We start from the raw sequence: 19,652 nt of genomic DNA on the forward strand, positions 1-19,652 counted from the left end.
GGGGGGGGGTGGGTGGAGGGAGGTTTCTCTGTCAAAGCTGGGCTATCTGTTTTCCAGAGATTGTACCGCTTTTCCACACAGACCTGGAAGACAACTTCTGTTCCTCCTATCACTCCCTCTTCAATCAGAACCCACTCCCCAAGGCCAAGAGATTCCTGACCTAAATTAGATTTCCAACCCCACAATCTGCAAGCTGAGTGACCCTGGGAGAGACGCTGTCTTCTCTGGCCTTTCCTTCCTTACAAAGTAGGTGACTACGCCTGTGATCCGATAGGGCAGGAAGGCGTGAAATCTGATCAGTCAGGTAACGTCTCAACTTCAATTTTGGCAAGCTTCAAATTTCTCAACAAAGCTTTGGTGAGTAGCAGGAATGTTGGAGAATGTATCCAGAACAGGACATTAATTTGACTTCTATTTCTGGATAGCAGCGTGACCTTTGCCAAGTCCCCTACCCTCTGGAGGTGACGTCAGGGCTGGGGTCAGAAAGGATCCAGGTAGGAGGTGGCAGGTTTCCCCCGAGGACGCCCTCCCCCATGCCCTTCCCCTGCAGCCGGTGACACCCAGACTCCAAAAAAGAAGCACTCGGGGTGGGGCGGGACAGGGCGGGGCGGGCAGCGAGCGAATCCGATTGGCCCCTGAGCGCCACGTGTCCCCCTCCACCGTGCGCCCAGCCTGCGCTGCGGCTGCTGCTAGGTTAACGGGCTTCGAGCTGCGTCTGTCCCTACGCCCTGATCCGAGGCCTCCCTAGCGCGGTGAGTGTGCAGAGTCGCTGCGGGACACGGGGTCCAGGACTGAAGGGACCTGGTCGGGTCCACGCTGGTGTGCGGTCACCCCGGGGTGTCGCGGCTGGGTGTGTCCCGGGAGGGAACCCAAAGTGCTAGCGCTGGTTGACAGCACCCTGAGGGGGGAGGGGAGCTGGTGCCCCCCCCCGGCCCCGCCAAGGGTGTGGTCCAAGACCCAGGAGCCTAATTGTCTAAAGTAGTGGAAAAACTTGGGGACCCTCGCGGGAGGCTGTGAGTTACTCAACTTGGAGAGCTTGAGGAATTGAACAGTCTGCTGAGCACCAGACGGTTCGTGGTGTGGTCCGGGAGAAAGGCTCCCTGATGCGGGTCAGAGGAAGGACCTGCTGTCCGTCCGGAGATGCTCACCTTTCCGGGAGCCGCAGAGGCTCTTAGCAAGATGCAGAGGTCCCACTCTGAATTTTGCTTCTCCTATGCCAACCCGGCTCCTTCCCAGTTTTTCAGGGCCTTAGATGCTTCCTACTGACCTCGAATCCAGATCCCACCACCAACTTGCAGTGTGGCCTTGAGCCAGCCGCCTTTCCCTCTCTGAGCCCCCATCTCACAAGTGTTGATAACCCCTGCTTTCAGTCCTATGAAAGTGGGTTTGATTTGGCTGCTGGTTGGGGGAATCTTGAGTACAGGTGTGGTCGATGAAACTCTCCTTTAGAGAGAATCTGGCTTCTGCTTCTCCCCACCCCCGCCCCACTCCCGCCCCACCCCCTTTTGTCTAAACTCTGGTGGGTCTTACTAGACACTTCCAAATTTGGGCATATGGCTCCAGGATTTATAGGGGATCCTGGTGTTCCCTTAGAATCTGCCCTCCATTTCACCTCACCTGGCCAGATCACATCTTGAAGCTGCTGAGCCCACCTCCCCGACAGGATAGCCTGACTCCCCAGCCTTTCTTATCTCCCCCCCCCCCCCCGGGAACTATTTCAGCCCCTGCATGCCCTTATGTTCTGGCTGCAGGCCCTAAGCCCTGCAGGAAGACCCTGGGCAATCCTCTCCCATATCCATGAGTTGCAGCTTGCCTGGGACACTTGGAGGGACTTCTTTTCTCTCTGGGCCCTTGTTCCCCATAGTGGTCTGCTGAGGTGGCCGCCACTTCCGGTGCCCCCCCTCCCTCGGCCAATTCAACTGTTCTCAGATTTGGGAGTGGGGTGTGGCTGGGCATGGAGAGAAGGAGAAGGCCTTCATCCCCTTGCAGCTGTGACTGTCGCTCACCATGTCCCTTTACTTCCTGTCCTTTGTTTGTGAGCCTCTCTCTGCTGGGATACTGAACCTATTTGCTGTTTCTGGCCAGGGGATGCAGCTGTTGCTGGACAGAAAGAACATGGATTTGCCCTGAGAATGGAGCTGCTGGGGTGGGGGTGGGGCTGGGAGTGGGGGACTGCAGCACTGGAGAGCTGCCAGAGACCATACATACATCTGCACTGCAGCTCTCAGAGGAGTCCTGGACACGAGGCCCGGCCCCGCCCCATCCCTGCCCCTCCACCCACAAGCTGGGCATCTCCCCATCTTGATTCCTTCCTCCCTGGAGGAGGAGACCTGTACCCAGGCCCCCAGCTGGTAAGATGTGTTGAACCTGGGTTGGTGGCTCTTTACAGTGCCATTCAGGCTCAGTGGTGGCCCCATGCACTCCTAGCCAAGCCCCTTCAAGAGACTTCCTGGGTGGGGTTAATACTGAGGATGTGGGCTCCACAGATTGCCCACATGGAGGATGGGAAGTGAGGGTTTATCCTCGCGTGCTGCTTCTTGGCTTAGAATCCGTCCTTTTCTATTTACATTCTGCATTCCATTTGCCTTGTTCTGAATGCTCTCTCTGGAGGACTGAGAAGCCCCCACTGAGGCTGGCCCTGCAGAGCTGTGGTGGCCTCAGGGTTCTGTGAGCCCAGATTCCCCCCATCTGTAAAAGGAGGACCAATTCTCTTGTGGTTACACGGCAGATCTGAAAGTGCCACGTGAACTGTAGAGTGCTCTACGGAGAGCAGCTAGTGCTGCTGTGGTAACCTCAGAAGGGTGTGGTACTCCGGAGGCTACCTGAGCCCCAGGTTCCTCTTTCTCAAGGCTGCTGTCTTGATGCTTCTTAAAGTCATGGTCGTTGTCACTGATGGAACCCTTCCAGCCGAGCAGACTCCAGGTATCAGACCACTGCAGAAATAGAGACATTGTAACCCTCATGTAGAGTGTAGAGAAGTGGCTAGAAATGTGTCCCCCTACACTGGGGAAGCCCTAGTTCCTTCCCTTGGGAGGCATAAACTGCAAGCATCTGCAATCCTAGCACTTAGAGGTGGAGGCTGCAGGATCTGGAAGTTCAAAGTCACCCTGAGCTATGTAGTAAGTTGGATACAGGAGGCCCCATCTCAAAGAAAGAAAAAAAAAGGAAAGAAAGAATAGTTGTAAACTCTTGCGTACTCCTGTGTGAAAGGTCCCCTTGTGCACACTAGTTTTCTTAAAAAAAAAAAAAAAAAGATTTACTTATTTATTTATTTATTTATTTATTTTTAAAGATTTATTTATTTATTATATGTAAGTACACTGTAGCTGTCTTCAGACACTCCAGGAGAGGGCGCCAGATCTTGTTACGGATGGTTGTGAGCCACCATGTGGTTGCTGGGATTTGAACTCTGGACCTTCGGAAGAGCAGTCGGGTGCTCTTACCCACTGAGCCATCTCACCAGCCCTATTTATTTTATGTATGTGAGTACACTGATAGTTATGAGCCTTCATGTGGTTGTTGGGAATTGAATTTAGGACCTCTGCTCACTCTGGCCCAAAGATTTATTTGTTATATGCAAGTACACTGTAGCTGTCTTCAGACACACCAGAAGAGGGCGTCAGATTTTTTTTGTTTGTTTTTTGTTTGTTTTTCGAGACAGCCCTGGCTGTCCTGGAACTCACTTTGTAGACCAGGCTGGCCTCAAACTCAGAAATCCGCCTGCCTCTGCCTCCCGAGTGCTGGGACTAACAGCGTGCGCCACCATGCCCGGTGCATCAGATCTTATTACGGTGGTTGTGAGCCACCATGTGATTGCTGGGATTTGAACTCAGGACCTTCAGAAGAGCAGTCAGTGCTCTTACCCACTGAGCCATCTCGACAGCCCCACACTAGTCTTATTCTTGCCAGGTGTAGTAATCCATGCCTTGGCCTTTAATTCCAGCACCTGGGAGCCTGAGGCCGTACTCTGAGTTTGAGGCCAGCCTGGTATGCTACAGAGAGAGACCCTGCCTTTAAAACACAAAACAAAACAAAACAAAAAACAACCTCAAACTATCTTCATCCTTTACACCTTGACCTTAACCGCTATGAATTCTCTTTTAAATATTTTTATTTGCATTTATTTATTTATTTATTTGTGTATGTGCATCTATGCCATGGTGTGCATGTGGAGGTCAGAGGACATCTTGTGGAACTTGGTTCTCTCCTTCCACGTTGTGGTTCCTGACTACAACTCAGATTATCGGGCTCCTCACATGCTGAGCCGTCTCACAGCAGTTTTTCTCTCTTTTTGTTTGCGAATGGTCCGTGAGCTATCACAGATTGTCGGCTCTGCCTCCCATCGTGCAGTAGGATGGTAGGCTTGACTACTGTGCAGGGCTTTACCTGTGGATTTGAACTTCCATCCTTCCCAGCTTATCACACAGCTTCTTAATGACTGTGGGGCTTCCATCTCAGGGTTCCTGATCCCTGTGAGATGCTAGACCTTATGGCCATTCACAAAGTAACCTTGGGTGGGGTTCAAACCCAAGTTAGGCCATTTCTGATCTTGGGGCAGCCAGATGGATGCCTGGGGGCCTCATCCAACTGGGAATCAATGACTGTGGGTCAGGAGTTAGAAAACAGTGCTCTTGAAGAAACCTGAGTGTCTGGGGGTGAGGGATGGGGGCAAGACAGGGGTGCTGTATCCTGTTGCATTAGCTAAGGATTGGGAGCTGCTCTTTCTGGCTTAGGGGAGCCCATAAGAAAGAGAGTTTTCTAGAGTTATCTTCTCTTGGTGGTAGGGATGGAACCCAAAGATTTATACATGCTATACTATACTAATCTACACTAAACTAAGTCTATACTAAACTGAGTCTATACTAAACTGAGTCTATACTAAACTAGTCTATACTAAACCAAGGCTATACTGAGTCTATACTAAGCTGAGTCTATACTAAACTGAGTCTATACTAAACTGAGTCTATACTAAACCAAGGCTATACTGAGTCTATACTAAGCTGAGTCTATACTAAACTGAGTCTATACTAAACTGAGTCTATACTAAACCAAGGCTATACTGAGTCTATACTAAGCTGAGTCTATACTAAGCTGAGTCTATACTAAACTGAGTCTATACTAAACTAAGTCTATACTAAGCTGAGTCTATACTAAACTGAATACCCAGTTTAAAAGGAATGTTTGAAGATCACAGCCTTCAAGCAGTACAGTAGACTTACCCCAAGAGTAAACTTATCCCACGAAAACTTTCTGGGATACAGAAAATCTTCAGACTCTGTTACTAAAATTGTTCTTGAGACAGGGTCTCATGTAGCCCAGGCTGGCATTGAACTTGTTATGTATCTGACAATGAATTTCTAGCCCTGCAGCCTCCAGCTACCATTGCTTGTGTGTATGTAACTAGCATGCCTGTACGTGCTGGGCAGGTACTCTATTGAATGAGCTACACCCCAACCTACAACATGCTCTTTTCTATGTTATTTTAAAAGTGGATTGAAGGGTGGGGGAAATGAACAGCAAATGTCTCAGCAGGTAAAGGCACTTGCCACCAAGCCTGATGACCCAAGTTCAATCCCCAGCACCCACATGGTGGAAGGAAAGAACCAACTCTCATGACCCACAGCACGTGTTTGCCCCCTCCAAAAAATGATTTAAAAAGTTTATCATAATCAGTGCTCTTTTTTTTTTTTCCTCTATACTTATTGTCAGGCAAACTGTGGTATTAGGCTGTCGTTGCTAAGGGCACAGGAGCCTTGTCTATCCCACTTTCTGTCGCAGATCCCACCAGTGAGCTTAGATAGCTAGTAGGTTTGTTGTTTCCTTTGGCTTTCTCACGAGTCCTCCCTCAGTTAATCAGTAATTTTTCTCTATGGACCTGGACAAGTTGCCCAACTTCAGGTCATTTCCCCTCTGGCCACAGCTTGGGGAGTAAAGCAGTTTGTTTTAATGGTTCCACTTTTCCCCTGTGACTTTTCAAGGGTGTCACTAAAGAAACCTCTCATGGCTGTAACTGGAGTTTTTGTCATGGGAGCCTAGGCTTCTGCAGTCCTTCACTAGCAAAGCTCTGCCACCTGGTCCCAATAAACCAGCTAGAGACCTGTAATGGTGAGGGGGGGAAATGATAAAAGGAAATTTATTCAATGTGACCAAGTTAGGAGGAAGAATGAACTGAGGAAGGCTGAGACACCAAGCCCCTTTTTACTATTCTGACATGACTTGGGTTTGAACAGAGGAAGAACCAGGGAAAGAGATATGCATGGTCAACCGATCTGAGCCTCTCTACCTTCATTCTCGCTCTTCTGAGAGGTTCTTAGAAGTCCTCACCTCTGTCATCAATATCAATGCCATTGCTTTAGGAACTCCCTCTGGTTCCTCCCGACTGACCACTCCCTGCCCCCGGTGCAGCTCACCCTCATGGAACGACTGTCCTCTTTCACAGGGTGGTCTGTTCTGCGCAGTTTTGTTCTTCAGGAATCTAAGGTGACACCAGAGGGACGGTTCAGGGTGGTACTTAGCTCTGTACTTGAGCCAAAGTAAACAAGACAGACAGATAGACAGACTCCAGATGAAGATAGCTTGGATTTAGTTTCCTTGTGAGAAGAGTGAGGGGTTTGTGCTTTTGAGGAAAAGCACCCTCGAAGGCTTGGCTTCTTAACCACTCCATCAACCAGCAAGGCAACCAGCCTGTAAGAAGTGCCACCCTGGCTGGAGGCAGAGGTTAACCTCACCAGAGGGTTACATAGCTATGCAGTAATGGGCCAGCCATGAGTCACAGGCAATAAAATAAAAATGAGCATTTACCTGAGATTTTATTCTTCTTATAGCCAATGACTAGCCCAAGCAGATATTAGTAACCAGCTCAAAATGGAATCAATAGCCGCCTTTATATTTAAAGGAATATGCACTTAGAGGCAAAACTGGTTTTTCCACCCACGGGGGAGGGGAGAGACTGTGGAATGATATTAGAATTACTATGTATGAGTATTAGTCATCTACCACTTGCTGAGCTCTCCAAGAGCCTGAAGACAGAAAAACTAGAATTAGATGGTCCCCAGAGGTTTTCTTTGAAGAAAGATTCTTCTCCCCGCCCCCGCCCCTGCCCCTGTCCCCACAATGCATGCAAAAATCAGTGCCCTCCAGCTACACAGGAATGGCAACTCCTCAACAGCTGACCACAAGCCAGCCTAGGGAGGGTGGTGTGCAGCCTGTGGGGATTCCAAGGAGAGGAGATTTCCCAGTTGAGGTAACGGCTGGGTCCAGCAGATACCAATCAGTTTGTTGGCTGTACTGGCCCTGAAATATTTTCAGTCTCTAGTGTTGGACTTTGGACATTTGATGGGGGCAAAAAGCCCTCAGGTTTTCTAGGTTCTAGAAGGTTGGGTAGATAAATGATAGAGGAGGGCATTCCTAGCTTAGGAGGGAAGACTGGTGATAACCAACCCTTCAAGTGCACACACACACACAGAGAGAGAGAGAGAGAGAGAGAGAGAGAGAGAGAGAGAGATGCATGTGAAGGCCCCAGGACCATTTTGTGGACTCTGTTTTATCTTTCCAGCTTTACATGGTCCTAGGAACCAAACTTAAGTCACCAGACTTGCATGGCAAGTGCCTTTCCCCGTGAAGCCGTCTCACTGGCCAGGTTTTGTTTTGTTTTGAGACAGGGTCAAGGTGCACAGCCTGGGCTGTCCTGGAACCCACTATGTAGACCAGACTGGCCTTGAACTTACAGAGATCCACCTGCTCTGCTTCCCCACTTCTGGAATTAAAGATGAGCACCATTATGTCTACTTCTGCCTGCCAATTCTGATGACTTTCATCTTTGGAGTGGCAGCACCATGACCACTCACTTACGCACATGCACTAACGTGGAGAGACACTAATGCCAGGCACTCAGAGAGAGGCAAGGGAGCTGCCTGGGGGTGCACACCTGTAATCCCAGCACACAGGAAGCTGAGGGAGGCTGGTGTCCTCTTCCAGACCAGTTTGGACCATAGAATGAAGCCCTGTCTCAAAACAACAAAAGATCAAGAAGTGGGGCAGGATGATGGAGTCTTTCACCATGGTAAACAAAAAATGGGGTTGGGCTTCTAGGGGAAAAAAAGTGGCCAGCCTTATGAGGCAGATGAAGTCTCTCAGGTCAGGGTGACCTGTGGTCATTTCCATCTGGGCCAATTAGACCTCCTTAGTGACTTCCAGTAGGCAAGATCTTTCCTACACAAAAAACAAAGTAGGGGTGGAGGATGGGGGGAGGAATGAGAAATACCCTATACCCACTGTCTACTGACAGTGGGCAGAAGTGAATGGCTTCCTTCAAAAAACAGCCCCTTGGAACCCATGTTCTATCTGCAAAGGCCTGCAATTCCTCTGAATAGCCAACTTGACATATGCCACAGAAATACATTTGCTTGGCTATGGAGCTGTAGGTGTGGCAGACTGCTCACTGGCACCCTGGAAGCCAGCCTGGGTTCAGTCTCCAGCACTGTAATAAACTGCAAGGAGATGCCAACGTGAAATCCCAGCACTTGGGAGGTAGAAGGTTGAGGTGGGACATATTTAGTAAGTTCAAGCCTAGCCTGTCATACAAGAGACCCTGTCTCAATAAAAAAAACAAAAGGAAACCAGCCTAAAAACAAACAATCTGAGATCAGAGAGACGGCTCAGTGGTTAGGAACACTTGCAACTCTTACAGAGGACTCCGGCTTGGTGCCCAGCACCCAGATCCTTTGGCTCACAACTTTTAAAACTCTAGCCCCTAGGACAGTGGTGCTCAACCTGTGGGTTGTGACCTCTTTGGAGGCTGACCAACCTTTTCACAGGAGTTGCCTAAGACTACTGGAAAACACAGATGTTAACATTACAATTCATAATAACAGCAAAATTACGGTTATGAAGTTGCAACAAAAATAATTTTATGATTGGGAGGATCCTAACCTGATCTCCAAAAACACCAGCTCACGTGTGGCATACGTTCATCCAGATAGACATATACCCATAAGCGTGAATAGAAAGAAATGTTTTTAAAATGTTTACTTTTGCAGGCCTGGAGAGGCAGCTCAGTGGTTAGGAGCACTTGTTGCCCTGGCAGGCACCCACAGGGTGGCTCACAACCTTCTGTCACTCCAGTTCCAGGATCGGATGGCTTCTTCTGACCGCTGTAAGCGTGGACACACATGTGGTGCATGTACATACTACAGACAGGCAAAACGTTCATATACATGAAATAAAGACATATAAAAAAATAATAATAATTTCCAGTTGGCTACTTTAGCCTCCCACAGGATGGATGGTTTTTGCACACTGACTTGCAATAGCCTAAGAAAACCTTATAGTTTTCCCATTTCTGAGATAAACTGAGGCAGAAAGAAGTGATACAATTGGATGTTTGCAGTGTCAGGATTTGAACCTGGGGACTTCAAACAAAGCCTTCATTTATTGCCATATTATCCCAATACAAAATAACCATCTATTGCTGACTGTGATGTGTTTATAAAAAGATAAAAAGATAAAGAGATATAAGATATGTTCTATGGGGTGTGATGAGGTGTGGGGGAAGGGGGTACCTCAGTGGGCCAATGCCAAGGCATCCCTTCTCCCTGAAGGACCAGCCATACGACAGTATAGTATAGAATAGGGTTTATTTAGGGCATGGGGAGGGGAATTAAGGAGGTAATAGAGGCAGAGAAAGGCAGAGAGAGAGTGGAGAAGTAAAGGCCAGCCATGGCCTTGAGCACATGGACAGAGGGGTAGGGAAGGGAAGAGCCCAAGAGGGCAAGAGAGAAGCAAGCGGGAAGCAAGAGTAAGAGGCAAGAGAGAGAGGCAAGAGAGCAAGAAAGAGAGGAGGGGGCAAGCAGCCCCTTTTATAATGGATCAGGTCTACCTGGCTGTTGCCAGGTAACAGTGGGGAGGAGTTAGCTAACACACTGTGTCAGACAGTCTTACTAAGCATTTTCCCATTTGTTGTTTCATAGTTCCAATATGCCTTTGCAGATGTGCAAACTTGAGATTCAGTTTAAACAGCTTGTGTAAATCAGAGAGGGTGCAGGGAACATGGTGGCTCTGACCTACTCAATAGGCTGGGCAGTAGGATTCTGACCCCAACATAAGACCACAATAGTCACAAGCTACCGGACAAGGTAATGGTGATGCCAACTACCCAAGTAGAAGCCATCCAGGTCACAGCCCAGAGGGAGGGAGTTTCTTAATGATCCAATTCCTTGGCTGCTCAGATCAGAAGAGACTTAGGCCTCTCAGGAGAGAGAAGCCATTTTTACCAGTCTTGAGTGCCCATTTCAGGGAAGCTGGCAAAACTTACAGGTTGAAGGAAAGCTGAGGAGTCCTGAGAGCTGGGTAGAGCCTTCCCAGCATTCTCTTGTGAAAACCATTCAGTGAACTCTAGAAAAGTCTTTCATATTGACCATAGATCTTCCCCAACATGGCAGCTAATCAGCGACCTTGTTTTGTTAAGGCCCAGAGAGGAAACCCAGCTGAAATCACATACCTTGGGTCTCCAGCTGTTGGAAGCCTGCTGTGACCAGGGACTTTGAGGCAGGGCTCCTGGCTGAGTCTTGGAGGGCAGATGGTTCCAGCCTCAGCTGGAATCCTGGGCTAGTGGCTGTGCAGCCAACCTGAGGCTGTGTGGCGTAGGTTGTTGTGGGAGAGCCCCAGTGCTCAAACAGCTAACCTGCATGCTTCAGCCTTTGGTTGTCCTGTTGGCCCTCTGAACTACAATATGAATATTACAGTATCAAAAGGAACTCACTTTCCTCATACACAGGAGGCAGGCCCCCAACACACACACACACACACACACACAGAGAGAGAGAGAGAGAGAGAGAGAGAGAGAGAGAGAGAGAGAGAGAGACTGCTCTTAGAGTTTTCCCCAAAGGCATAGCGGCCCCTTCTTGGAGTGAGCTCTCTATGGAAAGGGGCTCTTGTCCAGATGGGCCTGGGCGCGCAGCCAGCTGCTGAAGTTTCCAGCAACAGGGCCAAAGGAAAGTGCTTCAGCCTTCATGACAGGTCCCAGCCCTCCTCCCCCATGTGGGCTCACTTCCTGGGCCTCTCTGTGTTTCTGATAGTTTGGAGGTTCCTTTACCATCAGCCTCTTGAGCCTCCAGGCTTGGGGAAACCCCAGGTCTGGTTCTGAGCCCAATCCTAAAAGTCACCCCTTCCCGTGTGAAGTTTCCATTTCCTGGTGAGAGCTTTGCTTTTAAACCAAGGGGCCCCTGGTTGCCAGGGCAACAGCAGGGTTTCCTGCAACTGAGCTGTGATTACAGGCAGATCTCTGTCTCTTGTCCTCTGCCCTCACCCCCACCCCCCCTGGCACCGTCAGTTAACTGCCCCTTGGTGACCCAGTTTAGGAAGACAGTACTCTGAAGGTAGCTACATGGTGGCAAACTGACAACGTCCCTCTACTGAAATGAATACCACCACCACTGAAGTGTCTGCTCTGTGCTTGAAGACACCTAGGCCCCATCCGCGCCCCCCCCCCTGCACCCCTACCCCCACCCCCGTAGCCTTCCCAGGCAGTCTGTGCTTAGCATAACCTTGAACTTGAATAAGCACTAAGCCCTTGGTCACATAGCTAATAAGGGTCAGGAGAGCTGTCTCCTAAGTTGGGGGATGGGTAGGGCTGGAGGGTGCTGACTTGCAGGTCTCTATGGTTCCACCCTTCTTTTTAGTTCATTCTTGGCAAGTCAGCCCTTTTTACTCTTACGGAGCAGTGTGGAGCCGTTTTAAGCTTAGGCCAGCCCCTTCTGATGGAGTACCATGCTCCTCCGTGGCTCTTGATTGCTTAACTTGCATCCCCTGCCTTTTTTTGCTGAGTGCTTGTGAGCTCGGCTCAGCTCTGCACCCACCTGGCTTTCACTTGTCATTTATTCATAGGTAATACACCTGTGTCCCTTTTCCGTCGTCATAAGATGTTGTCCCTGACACCTCAAGCCCATAGTCCTCACCTCGTTTCAGTGAGATATGGCATCCCTTTTGTTTAAGTCTCCCATGATGGTGATAGCTCTGTTCCATCAGAGTAAAGCCAAGATGTCACAGAGGCATAAAAGGTCAGGCCATCATATCACCATCCTTCTGCCAGCTGTCACCTCAGTCACACACTACTCTCTATTGCCTCTTACCCAGGCATCTGTATGAGACCTCTGACTGCCCTCCTGGGGTTACATCCTGTTACCTCTTGTCCAGCACATTGTCGTTCTTCCAGATGTTCACTGTAATCCACGTGGGTGGCTTTAGCACTAGGACTCATGAGAATTAGACTGTCCAATCTTGAATGTGTCCTGCTGTGGACTCAGGGTGTAGAACATTGCTGGCTGGAATAGATGGTGGGTGAATGCAGCAGACCCAAGCTGAGATGATGTCTTCAGGGAGACACCTGGGAATTCCTGGTTCTTCCATTTGCATGCCAAGAAAGCCTGGTTGGGAAACCGTTTTCAGTGGCTTGGAAAGAGGGCACACAGAGGACAGACAGCAGCACATGGGGGCTCTGAATTCTGGAGTTCTAAGTGTTTTGACTTTTGACCAAACGTGGGACCCCGAGTCTTGGTCTCCTTTCTCCTACAAAGGGCACTTGCTGCCTGTAAGGACTGCTAAAGGATTAGGGATATAGCAGGCACACAGCATGGTCTGGCTCAGTGCTAGGTCAGTGGTCATGCCCAGCCTTCCTGCTTCTCCAGGTCCCTTTCCCACCCTGCTCTGTGTGTGTGACTGACTGTGCACTATAATCCAGCCACTGTCAACTAAAAACAAAGATCCCGGCTCCACCAGGTCTCTGGATAGGAGAGCAGCCAGAGGAGGGAAAATAAGGGCAAAGAGGGGGGAGTTACAGAGTACTGGGGGGAATCTCTCAAATTCTCTCTTTCTCTCCACAGTGGTTTCTGCTGCAGAACCTGAGACCATGGCCAAAATAGCACAGGTAAGGATCTCTCCTCCTCAAATCTCTGCCCTTGGGCATCAGAAGGGCAGAGTAACCCTGGGTACCTTCAGATAATCTTGGGTACCTCCTGATAACTCCTGGCCCCTTCAGCCCAAAAGGAGCAGAGATGACTCTAACCTCACAGCTCTGATTCCTATGCAAGTCACCAGTGATGCACACTGTCCCAAGTACCAAAGGATGGGAGTGAATCGGCTCAAGGACTGGGTAGTGCAGTGCCTCAGGACTGGCTGGATCCGAGAGAGCTTGGATGATGGAGTGAGGGTTCTTCTTCGGCAGACAGCTTTATTTAGATTGCTTCATTCCTGAAAGGTTCTTCCCTGCCTGGCATGGGCAACATCGACCTCCAGGTTTCTGTTCTCCTGTCTTCTAGACCAGGATACAATAGTGTAACTTATTTCCAGTGGTTCCAGGTTCTATCCTCACTGTGTGGGCCTGGGTGACATGCCCTTTGGAGTGGGAAATTGAATTGACCCTAGCAGAATTCTGTGGCCCTAGGAAGGGACATGGATAACTAGATAGATGCTAAATCACAATGAAGATGGCTTATGTCCTGGAGAGGTATGTTTCATGTCATATCCATTGGGGTTAAGTTTTTCTGGTCAGAAAGACTTTAACCTCAGTCTTTTACTGTTTGACCACTCTGTTGGGTAATAGAATTTGAGACCAAATGGAACATTCTCTTCAATTGACTAAGCTTGGCATGAGTGATGCTGTGTCAAAGTTTGTCTGAGAAAGGTCCCAGTTGGCTACCCTTACAGGGCAAATTTAGCATTGGAAGGGGAGGGCAAGCTGAGGGGCCCCAGCTGACCCCCTCTGATGCCCACTCCATCTCTAGAACTCCATCTAATCACAGAGCAGAGCTCTTACCCAATGGCCGAACTGAGAGCCAGTTTCACTTCATCTATCCTTGTGATGTGGCACCCAATGAATCAGGGATAGTCACAGTTTGCAGAAAGTAACGTTTATGATGCAAGACAGACCCTCAACAGTAGCTCTTGCTGGGCTTCTTCTCCCTGCCCCTGAGGAACATGCTTGGTTCCGCAGCAACGTCTCTGATCAGGCTGATCAGAAGGGAGGGTTTGTAGTTGTGGGTAAAACTCCAGGATGGGAGCTGTTGCTGCTTCCCTCTTCCTGTGTGTGCACAGGCAGGAGCTGGAGGCACTTGCCTTGCAGGGTTCTGAATGGCTCAAGAGGACAGGTCAGGCTGAGAGATCAGCCGAGCCAAGACTTGGAATTCAGAGCTTTGGGCCAGGGATCATGAACTCTCTGCAAGCAAGTTTCAGGGTGGCTGGGCCTGAGGGGTTCCTTTTGTCCTGTACGACTGGATGCCTTCGCACCATGCTTTGGTGGGACATGAAAGAGGCCCTGGGGCCAGCAGGAGGACAACCTTTGGGTTAAGAGGCTTTGAGAAATGAGAAGGGTCTGCAACAGACCTGTTGGATCAGAAGGTCAGATTTGAGAAGGAATCCAGTGCAGTCAAGGGCAAGGGTAGTTCTGGGTGCTTGGCCAGCAGCAGCCTTGGGAGAAGGTTGCAGAAGATAGTACTAGGGAGATGCGAAGAAGGAAATTTGTCTATTGTAGTGGCTCTCAACCTCCCTAAAGATGTGGGCCTTTAATACAGTTCCTCATGTAGTAGGGATCTCCAATTATAAAATTATTTTTGTTGCTACTTCATAACTGTAATTTTGCTACTGTTGTGAATCATAACATAAATATCTGTGTTTCCCAATGGTCTTAGGCAACCCCTATGAAAGGGTCATTTGACAACCCCCACAAGGGGTCATGACCTACAGCTGAACACTGCTGGTCTATTGCCTGTTGTTAGCAGTGTCTGCAATGCTCCCCCATACACTTGCGCACACCCACAGGGCCTTGCAAACACACAGCGCACTGCTCACTTTCCTCGGGTCCAGTTATTTCAGTTCCTTCCGTCATGATGTGGACCTTCCCGCCACCTTCCAAAGAGGTGAACTTGAGATCCAAAGGCAAGGAGGCAGAAGATGATTCTATGTAAGGCCCCAGGGGGGCATGAACCCTGTGAGGTTTGGAGATAGACTGCAATAGTGAATATAAAACCACTTTGCAGATGGGGAGAGGGTGTGTGCATGTCCTGCAGCTGCAGGATGAAGTGGGCATCGGAGCTGATGGTGGTTACTCTCTCCTAGAGTTCCCGTGTAGCCAGTCGTCTGTCTAGGGGATATTTATCTAAGGAGGCCCAGGCCACATGCAGCAGCTGGGGTGGGGCCTCACAGGCCAGAGCCCCAAGGCCTAGGCTGCTCACCATCTGGCAACAAGGCCTGCTAAATATTTCAGGGTGGAAAGCTCTTTGTCCACACTCCCTTCATCCTGGGTATCTGCATCCAGGATCCTGCCTGCATGGGGCGCAACGAGCTGATTATAGGTGTCCTGGATACCTGCACAGGTGGCATTTAAGAATGTAAACTTCACACAGTGGGGGCGAGTCATGGCCTGTGGAAGCTCAGCCTAGGTAGTTTGAGGGACTTTCTACATCTTTATATGAGCAGCCAGGGCTGAACCCCACTTTGCTTGCAGTGCCTATGAGCGAGCATGTGACATCTTCGATCACAGGGCTGATAGGCAAGTGCTGAAGACTTCTCTGACCTTGTGTAGAGGTACGAGGGAGACTGAACTAGATCCTTGTGTAGCTTGTCTCTCCATGAACACTGTGGCCAAGCCTGGGTGAGCCATCAGCCATCCTTCCCCAGGGTCACATTAGCTGCTTTATCGTGAGCCCAGACAACACCAGAACCCACCGTCCGTGGACGGAGGCAGGCAGAGGTCCTGAGACTGTGAAAGGGAGGTTGTTCTCTGCTTCTTGACAGTGGAAGCAGTACAACCAGCTGCCACCCTTCACTTCTCCATCATGATGGACGAGGCTCTTGAACCATGAGCCCAAATAAGCCCCTTCTCTCTTAAGTTGCCTTTGTTCAAGGTATTTTTATCACAGCAACAGAGAAGTAACTAAGGAAACTGACTTTGAAAAAGGCATCAGTTTGAATCTACTGCTGCCTGACTGCTCTTAATCTACACAGAAGATGGGTTACATAGTGAAACTTCCTGGAAACAGTGTCGTGAGGAACGTCTCTGTGTGATGGACAGAGTTTAATGGACTCTGTTTAATGGAGAAAGCAAGGCCAATTGCCTTGCTTTGCCCAGGCCCTGACTTAGGTGGTGTGCTCAAGGCAGCCGGCAGGACTGCAGGCTCTCAGTGTCATTGCAACCCCGTCTTCTGTACCCCACACATGCGTTTATAGACTCTGGGCATCGGCTCCTAAGCTCTCTAACCTGGGATTCCTTTCCCCAATATTCTCACTGACCCCAGACCTCTGCCATGTCTCCTCTGTATGGTAATTTCCACAGCCTCTCATCCCAGGGTGGAGGGCAGCTGTTGCTCATCCTGAAGAACTCATGGGAACTCAGACATCATCTCCAGGAAGTCAGCTCTAATCTGCTCAGCACACATTCTCAGTAACTCACACATCTATTTCTGGAGCAAAAGAAAGATGTCCTAACTCACTAGTTCTCAACCTTCTCAACACTGTGACCCTTTGATACAGTTCCTTGTGTTTTGGCGACCCCCAGCCATCGAATTATTTCCATTACTACTTCATAACTGTAACTTTGCTTCTGTTATGAATTATAATATAAATATATGACATGAAGGATATCTGATGTGTGACCCCTGTGAAAAGGTCATTAAATCCCCAAAGGAGTTGTGACCCACAGGTTGAGAACTACTGTCCATAGATCCTGTGCTGGAAATACATCACTGAGCAAGACAGGCAATCCCAGCCATCACAGGGATTCTTCCCTGGCCCCTATGCTGTCCTTAGCTGACTGGCTCGGAGCTGCATGTGCTATTGTACAGCTCTCTGCCAGACTGATTTTTTTTTACAGGTCCTGGGCTCAACACTTAGTAGATTCTCAGTGAGAAATGGATGGATGCATGCATGCACGCATGGGTGGATGGATGGGTAGTTGGGTGGATAGATGGGTATGTGGATAGATAGATGGGTAACTTGGTGGGTAGATGGGATGGCAGATAGACAGATTGGTGGACAGACGAACAGACAGATAAATGGACAAATGGGTGTAAACTAATGAATGACAGATGGATAAGTGGGTGGCTCTAGTTTCCCTGGAAACAAAAATTTGTGCATGAGGAGCCTTTGGGGTCTAGGTATGGCTCTGTACCAATCCTTATTTATAGCTTGAAAGTGGGTCAGCCTGGCACAGAGAGAAGCAGATCTTTGAAAGCAGGGGAGGCAGACAGTGCAGTATAATAACTCCAGGTTTAGTCTTCAAGGAAAGGAAGCAGCCCTAGGCTTCTTCCCTATGACTTGCCACACCATCCTGGCTTCTGTCAGGGAGGGAGAAAGCTTGGTTTGCTAAAAACAGTCATCCATTGCTTTCCCAATCAGGCCTCTGACATGCTGGCTAGTCCCATGTCACTTGTCCTCTTTGTTTTGATGCTTCAAAATTGTAATGTACATTGCCTTCCCCTCTAAGTGAGCCCAAGGATCAGTGGCAAAGAGTTTGGAGCTAGGGAGATGACGGACATGTGGACTCAGGCAGATGGAAAGAAAGAATCATGAGTCATAGCAACAGCTGGCTTCCCAGGCAGAGCCCAGAGGGCCTGGTTCCCAGGAAGATATTTCAAAGCTGGGCACTCCAGTGTTGCTCCTAGCATCTCCAATGCTGAGCAATGGTGCTAGGAATCCATGCTATGGACTCAAACTGTGCACTCCCCTGCCTGCGTCCCTCTTTAGCATTCTCCACCACAGAAGGGACTATCTTCATTCCTTCATTCAACTCAGTTACAGTTTGCAAGCTCTCTCCGGGCTCCATTGCTAAGCCTGAGCTGGGGTGGGGATTCACTTTCTCTTATGCCGTCATAGCTTACTCATTATAGCATCTGTCCTTGTGGAGTCAAAAAAATCAAAGGGCCAGCTGTGGTGTCTGTAATCCCAATTACACCTGTAATCCCATCACTCAGGTAGCAGTGTCAGGTGCATCAGGAGTTCAAGGTCAGCCTCGGCTATATAGTGAATTCAAGACCAGCCTCAGCTATGTGAACCCTTATATCAAAACAAAACAAAAAATAAAATGACCAAGAGAAAGATTAGACTAGAAAGTCTTTAAGACCCTTCGCAAAGCAGACATTCTGGTCCCCTCTGCTTCCCTTTTCTCCACCCTAGCAGCTGATGGTAATTACTTTCTGACATTGCTAGATCAGGATACAGAAAGAAACACCAAATGGTTAGGAGGTAAAATTCTAGCAGGACACTGCCTTTTCTCTGATAGCAGACACTTGAGGACCTCCTCTAGTCAGTCTATGAACAGACCAGGCCTGACACAGGACCTCAGGTCCCTGGATTAGACTATCCAGGGTGGCACTGTGCCAATGCAAATGTGGCAGGCCTTGGAAGGACTGAAGAGGACAGAGGGAGTGTAGGCGGGACGTAGGGCCAGCATGCGCCATCCCTTGCTTGCTTGGTCTGCTATCTGGCCTGATATTCTTTCCTTACCCAGGGCTGAGATCAGGTTGCAGGGGATTCACGAATGGCGGGAAGAAGGCTGTGTCCCTTTCTGGTCACCTGCCCTGTGAGAGCTTTAAATAGCAGCCCTGCACCCACGCATGCATACCTCTGAAGAGCCAGCTTCTGGGACCTAAAGCAGAGGGCAGACAGATGTCTGGCTGGGTCCTGTGGTAGGAGACAGCAGGAGACACCAGGCTATGAGGCAACTCCTGTTTTGCTTGTCTGTGCCTCACTCCTTGAAGGCACAATCTGTGGGCTCCTCAGCCTCCAGCTGCTCCTCCATCTACAGAGCCTTTTCTAATCTCTTTTTTGGAGCTGGTGTTGGGCTTAGCTGTTTTCTCTGTAACTTACCTCTCTCTTTAGGTATTTCCTATTTCCAGACTATCTCTGCCAAGGAGCTCAAATAAAGCAGGTCTTTGTTCTTTTCTGAATCTTCAGCCCTTGGCCTAGGGCCTGGCACAGATTGCATGCTGTGTGCCTGCCCAGGGGCAGCCCCTTGTGAATTGGAATCACCCAGTGTGTCTCTCAGACCCGGTCCTTCTCCACACTGTATGGCTGCCCCGCATCTGACTCCTCTGTGAAGCAACCCATTGTGCATTCAGCTTTAGATCTGATGTCTGAGGGCTCTCTGCCCTCCTCTCCTGGCCTGTAAGGACCCTGCCAGCTTGTCCTCAGATGCCAGTTCACAGCTCAATTTACTGGGCCCCCAAGGACTAGTGCTTATCTTGGCATTGAACTTGAGAGCAACTCTGGGTCCCCCTGAGTAGCCGGCAGCTGTGAAGTTGGTCCAGTTGAGGAAAGATGGGAACAGGGAACAGGGCTAGGGGTCTGTGGGGCTCCTTCTCAAGGAACGGTTAACCTTAAACACTCCTGCAGTTGCTAATATAATCGTATTAGTGGAGATGAAAAGCTGTATAAATGGTAAAGTGCTCTGAAAAGCAGGAGTGCTGAGGAGATGTCTTAGACAGTAACGTTTGCTAGGTAAAATGTGATGGCCTTAGTTTAAGCTCTAGAACCCAGCTCCCCACTCAAGATAAAAAGAACCTGGTGGTACATCCTTGTAATAGTGGTGATGGGGAGGCAGAAGCAGGTGTATCCCTGGGACTCAATAACCAGGCTACCTATGATGGGCAACAGGCCACAGAAAG

The 19,652-nt window shown here is 49.4% G+C and overlaps 1 protein-coding gene across 2 annotated transcripts in view; it reads left to right on the forward strand.

Moving 5' to 3' along the window:
• Nucleotides 1-633: 633 nt before the first annotated feature.
• The window catches only part of Anxa6 (annexin A6), a 53,075-nt gene continuing 34,056 nt past the window's right edge, over nt 634-19,652 (forward strand). For both annotated transcript variants that reach the window (XM_021175546.2, XM_021175547.2), the window contains exons 1-2: nt 634-752; nt 12,879-12,922. In XM_021175546.2, the coding sequence (XP_021031205.1) occupies nt 12,905-12,922 (18 nt within the window). In that variant the 5' untranslated portion in view covers nt 634-752; nt 12,879-12,904. The remainder of the gene's footprint in view (nt 753-12,878; nt 12,923-19,652) is intronic.

This window comes from Mus caroli, unplaced genomic scaffold (assembly GCF_978045245.1).
Source record: "Mus caroli unplaced genomic scaffold, Mus_caroli_1 scaffold_13, whole genome shotgun sequence".
In the NCBI taxonomy this organism is placed as follows: Eukaryota; Metazoa; Chordata; class Mammalia; order Rodentia; family Muridae; genus Mus; species Mus caroli.